The sequence below is a fragment of the Trematomus bernacchii genome, unplaced genomic scaffold, assembly GCF_902827165.1.
Source record: "Trematomus bernacchii unplaced genomic scaffold, fTreBer1.1, whole genome shotgun sequence".
NCBI lineage: Eukaryota > Metazoa > Chordata > Actinopteri > Perciformes > Nototheniidae > Trematomus > Trematomus bernacchii.
The window spans coordinates 8842652-8861483 of NW_022987547.1; the positions used below are offsets into that span (position 1 = coordinate 8842652).

At 38.5% G+C, this 18832-nt stretch overlaps 1 protein-coding gene across 1 annotated transcript in view; it reads right to left on the reverse strand.

Annotated features, from left to right (window-relative positions):
- Positions 1-1471: 1471 nt before the first annotated feature.
- rph3aa (rabphilin 3A homolog (mouse), a) overlaps positions 1472-18832 on the reverse strand; it is a 30106-nt gene continuing 12745 nt past the window's right edge. Inside the window, exons 2-16 of the mRNA XM_034123350.1 lie at positions 13999-14127; positions 13731-13860; positions 12804-12887; positions 10150-10288; positions 8292-8471; positions 7976-8176; positions 7642-7721; positions 6983-7057; positions 6037-6146; positions 5833-5959; positions 5213-5266; positions 4435-4586; positions 3120-3201; positions 2906-3002; positions 1472-2407 (exon numbers count right to left, since the gene is read on the reverse strand). Coding sequence (XP_033979241.1) covers positions 2274-2407; positions 2906-3002; positions 3120-3201; positions 4435-4586; positions 5213-5266; positions 5833-5959; positions 6037-6146; positions 6983-7057; positions 7642-7721; positions 7976-8176; positions 8292-8471; positions 10150-10288; positions 12804-12887; positions 13731-13860; positions 13999-14126 — 1773 coding nt within the window. The 5' untranslated portion in view covers position 14127 and the 3' untranslated portion in view covers positions 1472-2273. The remainder of the gene's footprint in view (positions 2408-2905; positions 3003-3119; positions 3202-4434; positions 4587-5212; positions 5267-5832; positions 5960-6036; positions 6147-6982; positions 7058-7641; positions 7722-7975; positions 8177-8291; positions 8472-10149; positions 10289-12803; positions 12888-13730; positions 13861-13998; positions 14128-18832) is intronic.

Consider the following 18832-nt stretch of genomic DNA (forward strand, 5'->3'; position numbering starts at 1 on the left):
CACACACACACACACACACACACACACACACACACACACACACACACACACACACCTACACACACAAGCCAAATCAGTTCAATCTGCAAATGTGACGAACACATTTATAAGTGACAGCTGCTCCCAGATAGACACGATAAATAGACTCTTCAATTCATGTTGGACAAACTCATACATTTATATTGATTACAAAATGGGATATTAGACAAACAGATATTATTTTTGAAAGATTGTGGGGAGGACGACATTTAAAGTTGAGTAAGAAATGTATGAGACATTTTGTTAGTTTTGATGCAATTATGGGGAAACACTTCTGGATTTTGCTTAAAACATACAGTATTTGTGTGAATGTATAGTTTACAGTTTAATTGGTAATAAAGAAATGTTTGTAATATTGTTTTATTGTCAAGGTTATGTTTCCGCTACTCGCTAATTACCCCATAACCCTAATCATATCAGTGATTGCTTTCATGTTGCATTCATTGACAGAAGGTGGGGACAATCAGTAGGAAGAGGAGAGAACAAATGTGGGGTGACTATTTTTCAAGCCAGGAGTATTTTAACCTTTTGATCTACAATGATCATCATCATCATCACATGTCATTTGTTAGACGCTTTTATCCAAAGCGACTTACAATGATTTTATAGTAAAGTTCCCATGTTGTCTGGTATTACTAGCATACTGTATGTTACATTTAGTTGTAAAGTCTTTAGTGTTTCTAAAGGGATCTGTACAAACTTTGATTAATTGACTCAAGTGATGTCAGTGAGTCTGCGTTGTTTACACATTAGCCACTTCGTACGTGACAATCCTCAATCTCCGACTGAATTCCCTGTGGTCAATTAGCATTATGGGTAATGTAGGTCCAAAGTTTTGACGAGAAAGACCAATGCATGGAATAAAAATACAAAATCTCTGCATTGATGAGTCAAACAAACAATTCAAAGGTTATGGCCTCGGAGAACAAATGAATCGAGACAAAAAGGTAATTGAACCTACTGAAGAAGTGACAGTATCCAGAATTTAAGAAGAAAAAAAGAACAAAAAGGCAACCAAAAGGTGCATATATTTGAAGCTGCTGCATTTTCACAAGTTCCTTTCCATTTTTTTCTGCTGTCCAGATGTTTGATGTTAGATGTTAAGTCAGATCAGTTGTAAATATTTATATTTTTTGTCAAATATAAATGTTTTGTTTTGCCCTCCTTTGAACCTCCCCACTACTGATAAGAAGGGTAGATTATTCCTGAGCTTCAAATTCAAGCAGACTTTTCAGAGTGTAACAAATCTGTAAACTTTTACCCACTTGGAAAGAAGAGAGGTTTTATCACGAGAAGTCAAAGTTCACAAAATTCTCCGCCGCGTGTCTGTCTGAGCTGATTGGCTCAAACCTCGCCTGATTCCTGACATGTCATAACACAAGCGAGCAGAGGAGAACAGGAAGTGCCATGATGTCTTTATTTATTAGCCACGTGTATGCTACAATATGACATGCATCGATATAAATACAAAGAGCAAAATGTGAATCATCAATCTGATAACACTTGCTCTGAATCTCATATATATCTCTCAAGAACAATTCACAGATTATCTGCAAGTGTGCTAACATTGTTTTATTGAGTATGTTCTTCATAATGAACTGTCATGCAGAAGCATTTCAGCAATTCTCCAGTAGAGAGGTCACACATGCACAGGTGATGAAGTGATAAAGAGACCAACATGTTGTCAAAAAAATAAATAAACGCATTTCACATCAACAAAAAACATCATTTTGGAAACCAAACAGCTGTATTTGTCCCATTAAATATTTAACATATGCATGATGCACAATAACACAAATAATAGTTTGGTGATGCAAGCACTCGTCACTTAGATAACACATTACATAATCTCATATCGTATGACAAGAGCACAGATCAACATTAGGAGAACAGGTCAACGCAAGAAAAAAGGAAATTCCCCAGAGTGTGTTAATCACAATGATAACAAGGTTGTGTTTCTCCATAAAAAATGATAACTCTGTTCAATCATTAGTCCATATGAGGTTTACTTATTATATGAAACAGCTGATGATATGATATGCTCCTCATTAAGAAAGAGCCAGAGGTCAACATCCTTGTTGGTCACCTGTAAACTGTTGGAAATGTAGCCTGCACATTGCACTTAGGGGACAAACTACATCAAAGCAAGAGGATAATATCCGTCTACCCGTGCTGACTGGAAGACAATATGCTACAGGGGGAATGATGGAGAAAGAATAAACATAGAAGAGGTTTTAATCGTCAAACTGGACAGAGTTGTCGTTTAGCAGAACATGCCAGCGCTCAATCTTCTTGTCTTTGTTCTTCAGGCATTCGTACCAGTGCTTCAAACACTCTCCTTTAGCCTGGATGCCCAGCTGACATCCTCCTGGAGGCACAGAGAAAAGTTAGCGGTATTACATAATACATAAACACTAATAGTTATTGTACATGATAGCATCTCTATGACGCTGTATTTAGCTCACAATGGCAAGACTTATATGCTGATTTTTACCAGGTATAGTGTCCCATCTTACTTCAGTTAAGTTAAGAACAGCCTGGGAGGATGTTAATACCATTAGTTTTGCAGGTTTTTAGTCATAAATCCAACATCAAAAGTAATGCGATCACTAAAGTGTTCACTTTTCATCCTGATATAAATGCATTTACCAAATTTCCAATCCATCCAAATGAAATTGTACTCAATCACACAAATATCAACATCATGTTGGTGCTTGAAGAAAAACTCAGGATCACCAAAGTTGTTAAGAATCATCCTCTAGGCACGATAAATACATTTACATTTGACGCCTAACGAAACAGTAGACATTGCAAAACCAAGGAAATGATGTTTGAAGCGTGATCACAAGACAGTATCCACACTTACCAATGAAATCATTAGATTTTCCCATGTCATAATCCCAGACTGAGATATCGAGGGTTTTCTTGGCTAGCTCGCCATGTTTTATTTCATAACCAAATTCCTGAAACACAGTTATTGAACATGATTACAAAATCTCTAACTGAGAACTGGCTGAGCAGAAGAGATGGAGAAGTTCAGTATGTGCAAATACAATGCCAGAGTTTGAGAAATAACTGACCTCATTAAACTCGGGATTCAGAGTCTTCTTTTTTGTCTGCGTCTTGTTTTTAGCTTTTTTCCCCATATCTGGCTTCAGACATCTACAGCACAAAGGAAAGAAACAGTGACATTATGACACACATTATAATAAAACACTTTGTATAAACTGCAGAAACAAAATCATTAACAATGATGTCTTCAAATCTGTGAGACATTTCAGACAAAATTGTTCAACATTCTAAACTATTATTGTCTTTATGCTGAAAGTCAAATGATAAGATCAATACCCCCCTTGTCTGTCCCTTAAAGGTCTCCTATCATGCAAAATGCACTTTTCGATGTATTTTATACATAAATACAGTATGTGTCCCCGGTGTGTCAGTAGACTCACAAAGTGTCAGAAAGCAAAACCCTCTCTCTTTTCCTCTGTACCCAAATCTCTAAAAACGGGGGTATAACGGAGCTGATCCAGATTTGCTGCCGATATGACGTAATATCGGAAATGTGGGTTGGCTTTACACCCACGGCCCTATCAGAAACGTCACTATCAGAAACAATGAGCGACGTGTTTTGGAAGTAATATGGTCTTTGTTTACATTAGCAAGCATCGCTAACACTCAGAGCTAACCTGTACTGGAGAGAGTATGTGTAAAAAATCAGGATATAAAAAGGGACTCACCTTGTGGTAAACCCGCAAGAGAAAAAGCATTTGAGCTCCATACTGTTTCAGAAATATTCCTTAATGTGATTTTGAACATGATATGGCATTAAATCACGGCAGCATTTAGCTGCATCTGGGTAGAAATCTCCTGATCAGATACTCAGCATAAGCTTTTTTTAAACTTTAGACCCAGAATCAGCCCTTCTCTAACATGGGCTGAAATAGAGGGATATTAAAGGGCACATGGATGCACATGTACGCCCGCTAGTTTTTGCTGCTACAGTTTCCAGTCTTTGTGCTAAGCTAACTAACTCCTTGCTGTAGCTACGTATATATTTAACGTACATACATTGGAGTGGTATCAATTTACAGTTTTTTACTATGTTCAATCTGAATTTTCTTTAAAATAAAAAACATCTATATTGATTCTGACTTTTCTACATCCAACTCACAGGTTTATCATTACTTTCAGAACAAAGATTATTCATTTAACCCTTTTAGAAGGGAAGATATGGTCATTTGTTCTGGGAATGTCATTTTCGAGCCTGAGACCTGAAAAACAGGCTCAGGGTTGAACAGGTTAACTATGGACACTCTTCAGAGAGAATGTAAAGGTCATTGTAATACCTAATTCAAACATAATCTGGAGGATTCAGATGATTGGAGTACATACAATTTAACGAAAGGGTCGGAGTATCCGTTGGAGTCCATGGCAGCCAGGTGAGCGCAGCGGACCACGCCCACCATCAGACGACCCAGCTGACTGTTGTACATCAGGGACACCAGGATACGACCCCTCTCCTCTGAGTCCTCCCCCTCCTTCAGCTACACACACACACACACACACACACACACACACACATACACACACACACACACACACACACACACACACACACACACACACACACACACACACACACACACACACACACACACACACACACACACACACACACACACACACATTAAATCAGATACCACTAATGCACGTAAAGTGACAGTATTACATTTCACTCCGCTCCTTTGCCCTCTGGATTATACAGTGATTATCATAATTCCTACTAATGGAAGATAATGTATGAGCTTAAGAACTGAATAATGTGCATGTATATCATTATGCAATAAGGTTAACTCAATACAGCTTGTACATTATAACAGACTTCAATCAACATGCGTTTGCCTGTCTCTAAAAACTGGCTCTACTGAAGATGTCATTTACAAAAATGGCCCAAAAAGTGAGGCTTCACTATTTTTCAAATGATAACTAATTTTCGAAAACAGATGGTCACTGTAGTTTAACAAACCAATGGGAGGAAACAATTAAGCTTTCCTCAAATTTTTGAAGATAACTTTTTTAAATACACACACTAAGCAGACTTCTTAGAATACAACTATACAGTAAAATAAACCCAATGCACATTATCATGAGATCCATGTGAGGGTCTTACGTCTTCCTCGTAGAGAGCCATGCCTCGAGCTGATCCCCCCACAGCCTTCTTCACCTGTACAGAGAAAAAGCATCGTCATCACTATCATTACTGTTATTATATTCTGTTCACCAAAAAGCTACTGTATATTCATTAGTCAATTAAAAGAGAAGTACTGTGTTTTAGGAAAGTTCAACATTTGGGAAATTATGAATTGCTTTCTAGCTTTATTTATATCTGTTTGACAAATAACATACTAAAGCCTTATTGGCAGCATACAGTTAGCATAGCTTAGCATAAAAACATTGAAACAGCTCTAAAATGGACATTTACTAAACTGTCTTTAAAATTAACAAACTGAAATGTCTTCTTTTCTTTTGCAGTTTAATCAACCTTGAGGTGAGATTGTTTTTGGCAACTCCATTTTTTGTTTTTATTCCTCCAAATGTTGACATTTCTGCATGAAATTACATACAAAATGTGTCATTGATAAACGTCTCTTTACAGATATTTGTTGGGTAGAAAAAGTTCCTATTTAGTTGACTGGGATTTAAGTTGAACTGACCATTTAATTTAAAATTCATGTATTTCTCAGTAAATTCTTTAACAGTATGAGATGTTAGTGTTGTTGTCAGGCTCACCGGGATCACCCGCTCTAAACAAACACTGAAGTTCTTCTTCTGGTTAAACTTCAGTTTCTTCAGCGCGATTCGAGTCTCTCCAATAAATTCATTGTGTCCAAACTTGTCCTCGTCACTCACTGAAAGCCTGAAGACGGAAATGTTCCCTCATTAAACTCGTTTATTAATTAATTGGTAGGATATAAAGGTTAAGGTTGTTCTTACCGGAGAGTTTTGCGAGCCATTTCGTCATCAGTGATACCGTGGTAGACCAGAGTCTCGTTCCACACCGGGTTCAGAGTGGTTTTCAGAGTCTTGGTGCGAAGCTTGTTAGACTGAGAAAAATATAAGTAAGGCAAGGCAAGGCAAGGCAAGGCAAGTTTATTTATATAGCACCTTTCAACACAAGGTAATTCAAAGTGCTTTACAAAAATGGAAGACATTTTAAAAATGGCATTTAAAAACAGTCATTAAAAAGAAAAGATAATAAAATAAACATTAAAAGAAAAAATACATGGATAAAAGTTAAAAGTTACAGTGCAGTTTAAGATGTGAATAGTTCAATTAAAAGCAGCGGCAAAAAGAAAAGTCTTCAGCCTGGATTTAAAAGTAGTAAGAGTTGCAGCGGACCTGCAGGTTTCTGGGAGTTTGTTCCAGATATTTGGAACATAATAACTGAACGCTGCTTCTCCATGTTTAGTTCTGACTCTGGGGACAGAAAGCTGACCAGTCCCTGAAGACCTGAGAGTTCTGGATGGTTCATAATTTAGCAGTAGGTCAGACATGTATTTTGGGCCTAAACCATTCAAAGCTTTATAAACCAGCAACAATATTTTGAAATCTATTCTTTGACACACAGGAAGCCAGTGTAAAGACTTCAGAACAGGAGTGATGTGATCCACTTTCTTAGTGTTAGTGAGGACTCGAGCAGCGGCGTTCTGAATTAGCTGCAGCTTTCTAATAGATTTTTTAGTGAGGCCTGTAAAGACACCATTGCAGTAGTCGAGTCTACTGAAGATAAAAGCATGGACAAGTTTTTCCAAATCCTGCTGTGACATTAGTCCTTTAATCCTAGATATGTAAGTAAGTAAGTAAAGTAAATCTTTAAAATAGGGACACAGCCGCACATTCTTCAAAATAAACCTTGAAATTGGAAGTTAGGTGACTGTACCTTACTGGCTCCAGGTAAGAGATGCAGCTTCACATACGGGTCAGCGAATCCATTTGAGTCCATTGACTTCAAACCCTGAGAGACACATTACAGGAAAGTAATGGTTCTGAATCAGCATGAAACAAAATGTCTCTCAAAAGTTGGTTTTATATATTCCACATATTTTATTGTTGCACTGCAAATGTTTCTTTCAATGAAATGACACTTTGAGGATTTTTTTTTCTCGAGATGTATTTTTCTCATCTTTTCATTTCAATTCACATCTCTTTTTTTACACTCGCATTTGCCCCGACACACCTAGACCCCCACTTTAAGCCCTTTGCCCAATCACTTTCCGTCACTAAATGTACATTTTTAGATGAATCAAAAAGGTGTGTATGCAGTTGGTGAGACAAGGGTGCCAGAAATGTACGCCCCGAGTCCTTTTTTGCGTCGTGGCTTGTGTGATAACGTCTCCAGATGGTCTCTACTCTTTTCATGTCTTTACTTGTCACGTCAAATCTTGTCATGTATTTTTTTTTATCTCGTCTCGTTTGTCCTTGTCATTTCTTGTCTAGACATTTCTTCTTTTATCTCACTTTTTCTTGTACCTCTCTTCCTTCCTTGTTTTTAATTTCATGTCTCTTTTTCTCATGTGTGTGTATGTACATAATGTTTACCTTAGCTTTAATGACACAGCAGTGCAGAGCGTGGGTCTCCTGTTCGTAAAGGAGGCTGAACTCCAGAGACCCCAGCGTGGCTGAAAGAATAAAAAACACAGGACCTCAAATGACATCTGAGAGAAAAACGTAATCTGAAAACTTAGAAAACCAATTTCCCTCGAAGACAGATAAACATTTGTTCACTGCTCCACACATACTTTTTTTCACCGATGCAAGCACAATATATATTATTCACAATGATAGAAATAATTTAAAAAGTGAAACTCTAAGACTAATACAGATGATTTTAAATTCTATAAAAGTGAAGTTTAAGATGAAATATCGGTCTTACTTGAGTCATCTGAGTCGTAGTCGTTTTCCTCGTCCTCTGTCTGATCAGGGGGGGGTCGGGGGGGAGCGGGGTTGTTGGCAGGTGGGTTAACAGGTGGATTAACCCTGGCTGCAGGAACAGGGGATGAAACGGAGCTGGAGACGACAGGTTGTCTTTTTTCCTCCACCGCCGGGTGGGACACCTTCCTCTCTGGGGGCTTGTCTCCAATGTCTGGAAGAGAAATTAGCAGTGTCTGAAGCATCTTTTTATACACTGTCAGAGACAGAATATATTTTGAAAGCAGTCCTGTTGGGTTTATTCTCAGAAGGAGCAGTGCTGCTGTACCTGAGGGGGGGGGCGGCCTGCTGTGTGTTTGCTCGCGGTGGTTTTGAGGCTAACACTTGTCTCTCGGTCTTCATTACAGCAGCTGGACAGGACGGGCTCTCATTATAGCTGTCAGCTGTTGTTCTTGCTGTCTGCTCCCATTGTTCTGATCCACAGGACTGCTGCTGCGCCTCTGAGCCACAAAATGAGAATATCAGCTGCCACCAGGAACATAATGATGCTGACACACAGCTAGTTCTATCTCTATTACTTTTCCAGTGGTGGAAGACATAAAAGTGGCAATATCATAATCTAAAAAATCCTTGTCTCAAAGTCTTTAGCAGAAACTCTCCAAAGTAATATCATCTAAATATACTCAAAGAACCATAAGTTAAAGTCCTATTTCGCAATAATATGGATATGCATTTGCCACGTTAAATGTGCAAATGGTAAAGCTGGACCTAATTTGAAGTGTTTTAAATACTGCTTGTTAGAGAAATATCACTCGTCACCGGCTTGGTCTTCAAAATCAGGATACATGTATTTATTATCCTTGCAAGAATGGAAGTAGTCATCACACACAGAGCTGCGTGGGACAAATAGTTCCCTGAACAGTGTCCTTGACATGCTTATATACAAAAGAGGGTGTTATTCAGTCACAAGATGCAGAATACCGGTTCAAAGCAGTATTCTGGCCTTAGTTTAGATTAGCTAAAGGCCTGCGTAAACAATAAACATGACAGTCATATGTCTATCTCCATAGAGGCTGAATCATCATGTTAATAGTTGTCACATAGCTATCATATGCCTAAAACAGTGTGTCCTGACGCTCTTCTAGGTAATCATACATCCTGTCACAGCTACGTAGGGCCTTTGTTATCATGTGCTACTCTGATATTAGAAGAGTACATTCAGTATTTTCCCAACACTGCTGGATATCTTAATCCATAATAATAAATCATCATTCATAATTTCTTTGCTATTATAAAAAATTATCTGAATCTGCAGTATATGCAGGTAAAAAGTACAATATTTCTCGCAACATAGAGAAGAGAAGTTGAAAGTAAAATAAAATGTCACAAAATATGAATTTATGTCCAAGATTCTTTAATATAGAGTAACCTTGTGTCAGCTCATCCAAGTCTAGTAGATAAGAAGTATCATTTCTTAATATTCTAAATAAACAAAGGGTATTTTGGAAATAACAAGTACAATTTGCCAGATGTACATTTATTCAAGCATGTAATAGCTGCTCAACTGAAGACGGTGAACAGATCGAGGAAAGTGAAGATAATTTAATCTAGTTCAATAAATTAAAAGATCTAATTTGCTACTGTTTCTCATGGAAAAGCCAGCATTATAGTTTAATTCTTTTAAATATAGGTCAAAAGTGACACGAGCGTTTATAGCAGCCGGCTGCAGGAGCTAACGGGCCGTGGCACTTTGTGTTTGCTGCACTTTGCATTCTGTAACACCATCAGACATTTGGGTCCTGTGGCGAGCGCATCAAGGATCATGTTTTAATGAAACATGAATACTATATTATGACATTTGGATATACATTTTATTTTTGCAGCTTCATCTAGAACAAAATCTTTCTACCTTACTGGGTCCACTTTAACTGTACTAAGGCTAAAGCTTACATTAATAAGTAACCTAATAAAAATATCCTGTAACATGATGTAGAAATGGTATTTTGTACATACTTTTTGTGTACTAAGTGAGAATTAAATGTTAAAACATCAATCTAATAGTACTGGTTGTTGAAATGAAGATGCACTTAGATACGTTTACTTATATTTATTTAAGTACAGTCAAGATATTCTTAAACGTCCTTACATCAATCCATAACAAATTATAGCTTAAACTACCATATCTCTGTTGATGTGTAGCTTCATCTTGTCCAGAACTGTCGAAGCTGGACTGTCTGGATCCGGACAGAGGGAGGGGGGGCGGCAGACCCTGCTGCACTCTGCCTTTGAAGAACCAAGCTCCTGAACGCTTCTGTACCTGCAGGAACACACAGTCAATTCAGATTTATTTCAAAATGGGAAATGACCCAGTTCCTTTGACCATATTAAGTTGGTTAAGTAATTAAGTTTGTCGCCAGCTTCTAGTGGCCATAATAATTAAAAAATGCAGTTACTTTAGTGCAGTGGTTCTCAAACTTTTTCTGTCAGGCCCCCCCTTTGGAGAAAAAAAAAAGTCGGGCCCCCCCCAACACCAATAGTCACGTAATGGGCCAAGTTAACATTTATTAAAATACATCAATATGAACTTGAGCATTCCTTTAAAAAAAAAAATCACTTTGCTAGAATAGTGATAATAAAACAATGCTCCATAATTCTGTGTGCTCAAAAAAAAAATACATAATACAATTGCGCAATCCCTTCGCTAGAACAATAAGTTATAATACTTTGCCACTTTGCAATCTGTGCAAAAAAATGAAAAGAAAGAAAATGCTGATATTTGGCAAAAAAGTGTGTCTTAGCATTAGTGGCTGCAATGAGCCTGTTTGGCACTGCACATTTCTTCAAAACGGAGTTGCAGGCTCAGTGGCGGCGCCAGAGATTTCTTTTGGGCGTGCTGTGGGGTAGCTTGACGTTTCATAGAGGGTGCTCAAAGATTTAGGGTTTCCTATTAATGTACCGGGCGCTACAGTGGAATGTTCTACTGCAACAATCCCCACGCAAATACACAGTGTACCTGCGACAGTTACAATGAGGGCTCGATAATCAGCTCACGGCATATAGGTGTAAGCGGGGGTAAAGTGCTATTTTTATAGGTGGTGTGTGGACCTCACATAGGGAGGAATATATATAGTTAAAAGCATCAATCTGGTGCACTTTGAGAGCAAATTGAAGAGATCTACGGATACATCTCTCAACACCCATTTGAAACAGAACTGTAAACAGATTTACTTTTTCTTTATGGATATTTTACAAATCACCCTTTTAAACTTTATTCTTTTTTTACTGTCATATAGTATTTCAAACCCATTTTTCATTTATTCTCTTATTTTCTTATAACTATAATGATCATATAAATGTGTGCCTCGGAAATAATTGTTTACATTAATCATGACCAAAACGTTTGAGACCCGGCCACAGAGAGTCCTTTAGTTCACTGAGCCTCTCAGTCTGACAGGAGAGGACTCTCCTCCACCTTGTTGTTGAAAAAGCTCCTTATATCCGTTAGCTTAGCTCGCTAGCACCAGAAGCTAACAACAACAATCTCCGGTACCGGTGCACTCTCTCTCTCTCTCGTGCACGCACACAAAATGGCTCATTCCACACACACACACAGAGCCGAGCTTGAATGAAACACAGAGACCCAAACGTAATTGTACTGTATCATATTATTTTCGAATCAATAATTTTTCAAATTATGATTTTTTTTCTTTTTCTTTTTTTTAAATAACCATTTTTCCTCCTGGTCTCTCGCGCCCCCCCCTGTCATGCCTCTGCGCCCCCCACTTTGAGAAACACTGCTTTAGTGGGAGATAGGGTAAGGTAGAGTTCAGCCTTTCTTTTTGTGACCTATTTTTATTGTTCACAGAGGCACATATACGTATATACAGTACACAAACAAATTGTGTCAATGATAACTCAGAAACAAGAAAGAAAAGGATAGGGAGTTCAGTATTTCCTTGCATTACCTTCTGGAAGGATGTTAGGTTTTTTGGTTGAGTTTGTTTGTTAGCAGGATTACGTAAAAACTAATTTTCATTCAACTTAGTGGAAGGGTGAATCACGGGGCAAAGGGAGAAGCCATTCAATTTGGAGCGGATCCAAATCACAGGGCGGATACACATGTTACATTTTACTTTTGTTAACATTGCCAGATAGAGAATTTGGCCTCTGGGGAGATTTTCGCTCTGCGAGTGTCTGTCTATACTTGTAAGTGGATTAATGAAGGAAACAAGTCTTTGTGTTTACTTTTTGATTAGTGTGATTATTTATATTCAAATATATTCAAAGATTAATAAACTGACGGATTAAGACATTTAACTACTATCAAAAATTAATATTATTTTGGTGCCTGCTTAATTCAGTGGGGCAGACACCGGAGCACTTTGTATTTGGCAGCCTAACAGATAAACCCCTGTGTCTGACTGACAGTAGAGAGCATTTATTTAAAGAGTCTGGGCTCCCCGAGGCAGAGAACAAAGCGCAGCGCCATCATTAAAACAGTATTGTATAACTGAATCAGGGAGAAAAACTGAAAACAGACCTTATTATTCATGTTTCATATTGATCAAAACACTATCTGTATTTTTAAGAATTAAAAAGGCGTTGAAATAAATCATTTTGGGTATTGAAGGGGTATCAATGGAAGGTAATTTTCCAGGTCACTGGACGGTGAAATGCAATTCAGTGCTAAAAGACGTGACTAAAAGCTAGAAAATGGTTCACATCATGAGAAAAGCCTGTGTTCTGGTGGCGGATGAACAACATAATGGTATAATATGTCTCCATGATTTTATCAAAACCACTCTGATCTTCATCTCTCCTCATCCTCTCACCTCTTTTTGTTCATTGCAGATTTTGCACAGCCAGGTAGCACTCGTCCTTCCGTTGCTGAAAATCCCACATTTGCTGCACATGTGCTGCGAAGAAGCAAATACAGACTTAAGAATAGGTACGAATATCATTCTATAAATAATACTGTGACAATTTAAAGGCTTGCATTGAACTTTACAATATTTCGTCCAACAGTTCAGACCTCAACGCTACTAAAAATGTATGATAATAAAACAAATGTACAATTACTAAAAGTAGAACACAGCTTTACATTTGTGAAGCTGGAACCATGAAATGTTTTTACTTTTAAAAAACCTGAAACGATCAAAACAGGTCCCAATACATTTCTGGTTAATCCACTAATTGTTTTATCTTCCTTCTGCATTTTCGTATATTGAAAAGTAACAAGTAACTAAAGCTTCCAAATAAATACGCAGCACAACGTACAATATTTCCCTCAGAATTGTGTATAGTAGAAGTGGAAAGTGGCATACAGTAAGAATAAAAACTGAGGTACCTGAAAATGTGTTCTTAAATAGAGTACTTGAGTAAATGTACGTATAGTTACATTCCACCACTGCATGACTAAGACACGCACGGAGCATTAAACCTACAGATTATAGTTCCTGGTGGCAGGTGCACAGAGCTCATATATTTTACAATTCACACAGCATTAACCTTTACGTAGTAATTGAGAGCAACAAGCAGCAGAATGTATGCAGGCATGAGACCAGGATATGCAGAGTGTATGTTAAACCCTGTTAGCATATGGCCCACTGGGTGCTCATCACCATAGAAAAACCTCTTAGGATCTACACAACATTATAGAAAAAATAGTAAACAGGGCAAGCTAATATAATCTGGGGACTCTCTGCAATACAGTCTCCTTTCTGTCCCTGTTCAAGCAGAAAGAGTACAGCTCCACCTACTTTGTTGCACTGCACACAGAGGACAGCTGTGACCCCCTGTGGCCCAAAAGACGCCCCGCACAACAGACAGTGGGACTGCCCGTCACCACACGCTGTCTTCTTGATGTTATCCAGCCGACTGGAGAGGCGCCTGAGAACACATGGAAATAGATGTAAGCACAAAAAAAAGCTTGGTGTTACACCAAAAACAACGCTCGGCTCAGAGAGCATCTCTGCACGGACAGCTGATTTAATTCTGTGCAACGGAGACAATAGTTTTCCATCTCACTCAATCCTCTCATGCTCCGTGGCCTCCATCATGGCAGCACGAGCCAGGACGCCGTTGATGATCTCCTTCTCCTCATCCGTGAGCTCCTCCCCCGGGGGGCCGCCAGACATGTTCATCGTCCTCTCCATCCTGAACCCAAAACACACAAAGAGAGAGGCATGCAAAGTAAAAATGCAGCTCACACAAAAAGGGCAGCGACTCCAAAAAGTGCATCACTAAGGACAGTGAGACGCTGAGGTCTCAGGACAGCTGGAAACTTTTTTGGCTTAAAGCAAAGCAAAGCTGCATAGGGTGTCACAAAGAGGCTCACTAGTGACTTTCTTTAAATAATGCATGAACTGGAGTTATCATCTGAGAGCATATCATGCATTTTGTTCATGTGTCTCAAATCACCAGCCTGGCATGATGTAAAAAATAAAAAGTTTCAAGGCAACAAACTTTCTTTTTTTTAGGTCTTAGTTATTCTTTCTATATATTTTGTACTTCTCTGTCATAAAGCATTTTCAATCTTTATGTTGTATGTGGTATATGTGGGGGAAAATTCTGTGTAGCAATGCAGGAGGAGTCACCGACTCAAAAGGAGACACGGGGAGAGCTGGAGCTTTGATGTCTAAGAGGTTCTGACTTCACGGTAGAGTTGCCACGTCAATTCTGAAGAACTCTACCCCAGACCTTTATATATACAGTCTATGCCCCAGACCCGTGTATTTAGCTAGTTCAGAGAGAATAATCAACATTGTGCATAACTACTGTAGATAGAATGATAACACCTCTATCAGCTGACGCCAACAGGCAGGAACAGGGAGGCAAAACACTGAGAGCACAGCAGCCAAGGTTACAGGTGCGTGCGCTCAGTCAGGACAGCATGAACTGATAAACTGGGTCAAAGTTAGGGGCCTTGGAAAATATTTCCCCAACAGTATATACTGTACAGTACTGTATATGAACCAGCTTAACCTGCATTTGTCAACTTTATCATTCATTTTGTCACCCTAGATGTGTTTTGAGCAGCTTCTTTTAAATCAGTGCAGCAGTAATAATCAACCTAGGATTAATGTCTATCAATATTACTCTTGTAAATCCTGGGTTAGAGTTCAGGGATTCTATGAAGACCATGTAACTTTCTGTTAAAAAGACACAGAATACCCAATATGATGCAATTTTCTTCACATAAGGATCTTTGGATAATGTTATACTTTATGAAATGCATGTTGGGAAAGCTAATACTGACAATGTTTCTATTGTTAAGTACAGTACAGAAAAATGCAAAGGAGTCTAGTGAAAAAAAAGGTGTCATAAAAAAACCACATTTCTCACTTTATAATGAATAACAGATGAAGATTCAGCGTTTAGAACTCACAAAGACACAGCTTCAAGTTGAACCTCTATTTTAATTGCTGAAATGTAAATACAATGGATTTATGCCAAAGAATATAAGTGGGTGTTTTTAAAATGCCTGTTTATGTTCCCGCAGTTTTCCCCAATGTACTGTATCTCAAAGTAAGCTGCAAAATAACAGCTTCAAACAATCTAACTTTTTATTTCACACTTTAAAAAGCAATCAACATAAAAACATTTCCTCTCTGAAACTTCACGGCTGCTGGATGTTTGGAAAGCTTCCAGAAACTGTCTTTTAGGTTTAAAATCACTTGCCAACTGCCAGCGCAGAGGCCAAATCTCCTGCCAGCACAAATCAAATGCACTCAGCTTGGGACCAGAAGGATTGTTGTTTTTTAAACCTCAAATATGTTTCCCATGATGCACAGGAACACACTGCATACATTTGGAAATTGAGGTATCTGGAATAGGGTTTGTGGTTTCTCAAGAGGATGCAGACAATATATTATAATAGCCTATTCGGTAACAGAAATGTCAAAATCATATACCGACTATGACTATCGGGTGAGCCTTGCCTGTTTAACATTAGCACAAAATGAGTGAATGTCAGCCGTATTTTACCCATTTAAGGGTAATGTAGGCTCTAATTTAAGTGTTTATACAGCATTTAAAAAATAAAGAATCCACCCAGCAGTAATGTGGGAAAAGGTGAGAAGTTAAACCACTGGAGGTCAGCAAAACAAGATTTGCACCAGCACTTAAGTTGCTCTTTAAAACAAAAATGTCGAGAGAACTACCAAAATGTGATTCTATATTGTTCCAAAAACAATAAAAATGTGTTACAACCGTGGCTAATATATATATTCATAAAATACAGCAAAGATTCTGCTATAACCCCAATATTTCCTTATTTGCATTCTGCTGTGTTCAGCAAACTCTAGTCAAATATTTGGTGTTTTCAGAAACTGTAAACAACAAAAAGCCTGCGCACCTATTTTGGAAAAAGATTTAAGTGAGAGATATGAAAGATTTGATCAAGGTGGCTATTTTAGTTGCATGCATAATGTGAAGCACAAACCTTCAGGCTGCAGATGGAGCTTAAATTGCTGCTCTGCTGTTTTGGGATGATTTTAAGGATTTAAAACACGTGCCTGCCTCTCTTCATAATGTGCACTTGACCACAGCTCGTAAAATGCTACAACTAGCACTTTCCAGTTCTCCATTAATAAGTTAATTGGCTCTTTGTAATCCTGGGTGGAATGCAGACGTGACTAACTGTCTTCTGATTGATCTGGGTTTTATCCATTTCAGCCACACTAGCTGTGCATGGCTTGAAAGATGGTGACGTCATGTGTGGAGGTTTGTGTGAAAGTATTTGATGGATTGTCATAAAAGTGTGTACAGCGATCATGTGAAAAGATGCCTAGAAGATAAACCGTAACCACTTTGCTTTACCTAACTTTTCAGCTACAATATAGACATGTATCAGCTTTGCATTCAGTGTTAGTTAGCAAATATTAGCATGCTAACAAACAAAGCTGGTGAACATCGTAAACAGTATACCTAGTAAACCTTAGCATGTTGGCATAAGCATATAGCTAACGATGATTCATTATGTTTTCATGAGACGTGACTAAACTAGCTTTATGTGGCTCCTTTTTAAATATTAAATATGTATTGTTATGTAACAGATCACAGTTTATTTGTGAAAAATATTGTGTTAGAAGTTTAGACCAAAAAAACTGGTGTCAATTCATGTAAACATATTGGCACAGAATAAAATCAGTGACCGTGTCAGACTCAAAGCAAAAAGCAGTAGAAGCAGTCCAGAGATGAAACTGTCCACTCTGCAGTCCGTGTGCCCCGGCTGCAGGAGCACTCCCTTTAAAAGCTCCGGGAGGAACTCATTTGATTATCCATGATTTATTTCAGCTCTAACTCACCTACTGCTGTACCCGCGCCAGTGCCTTACAGTAAATTCCCAAACATCTGCCAGTCATGTCCAAGTGCACGGGCCTCATGAACTTGCGTGTTGAAAATGTGCCGTTAATTGGGGCCGACTGCGGACAGTGAAGTGTTGGCAGTGTTGGCTGTAATGTGTTATCAGAGTGTTGTATGCTGTATGCATGCCTCGAGACGTTTTCACTGCGGAGAAGCGCACTCATTATCTCCGACAAGAACATTGTGAGAGAAGCATGACCCCAACTTCTCGCCTGTGGTCCAGCCCAGACTGCTGAGTCAGCCTGCACCGCCCTGATTGAGTGATCCTGCACACATTTTGCTGACAGTATAGAGAGAAGAAACTGCACAGATTCCAAAATACATCAATTCCCATGTTATGCCCCATTCTTTAAGGGTCTTGATGATGGCCAACCCCAATTTATCAATAGAATCAGTCTCCATTTGGATCTGTCAATGTCATCGTTTCACTTTTAACTTGTAGAGTAACCTAGAGTGTAAGAACGAGCCGCTGTATGACTTTGACCAAGCATTAAACATCACAAAAGATCAGCCAGTGGCTGCTGAGCACGGAGGTTTTAATGCCTCTCTTACTTAACGGCTCAGTGCGCTTCATCCTCCCGCTCCCCCTCTTTCCTCCCCGTCTTCACTCCAATGCATGTAAATGTCAAGGGTTGCTATCATTGTGGACGGTGGCAACTTGACAGATTGATGAGTGTCAGTGTGTGTATGTGTGTGTGAGTGTGTGTATGTGTGTGTGAGTGTGTGCCTTGAAGGGTTCAGTGAGAGAGAAAGGTGGGGTCAGTAAGAAAGGAAATGTTCTAAAATAGCCGACACTTTCAGCCTGTGAGTCACCACTCAACGGAAACACACACGCGCGCACACACTCGCACACACACACAGTGTCAATATACATTAAATCACTAGAGCGTGGACGGTGTGAAAATGACCAATTGGTAGAATATCAAAAAACGTAATGGGTAAGGAAATAGTATTCAGTTTTTTAATTGTAATGAAATAAATCAATGGTTGAAGAAGCATTCAGATAATTTACTCACATAAAAGTAACATTACATCACTAAAAATACTATATACATATATAAATATATAAAAAGTTGTGAATTTAATATTATACTAATGTATATATATGCATAAACCGTAATGGCAACTAAATAGACATTAGCTTATTCCCTTCCCTTCTTTCATGTAATCGCATATTTTTAAAGTGTGGTATGTGGTAGTACACATACTTCAACATTGCCCTGGATTAAATGTACTTGAAATAATAAGATTGTAAATGTAATATCACAAATATGCTTTCTCATCTATAATAGATTGTAAATAATTTATCATATTAGAAATGTTTTAGAGTCAGGGTCACCAACACACACATCGAAACAGACTCAAGGACACGCATATGCATGTGCACACACACACACACACACACACACACACACACACACACACACACACACACACACACACACACACACACACACACACACACACACACACACACACACACACATACACACAT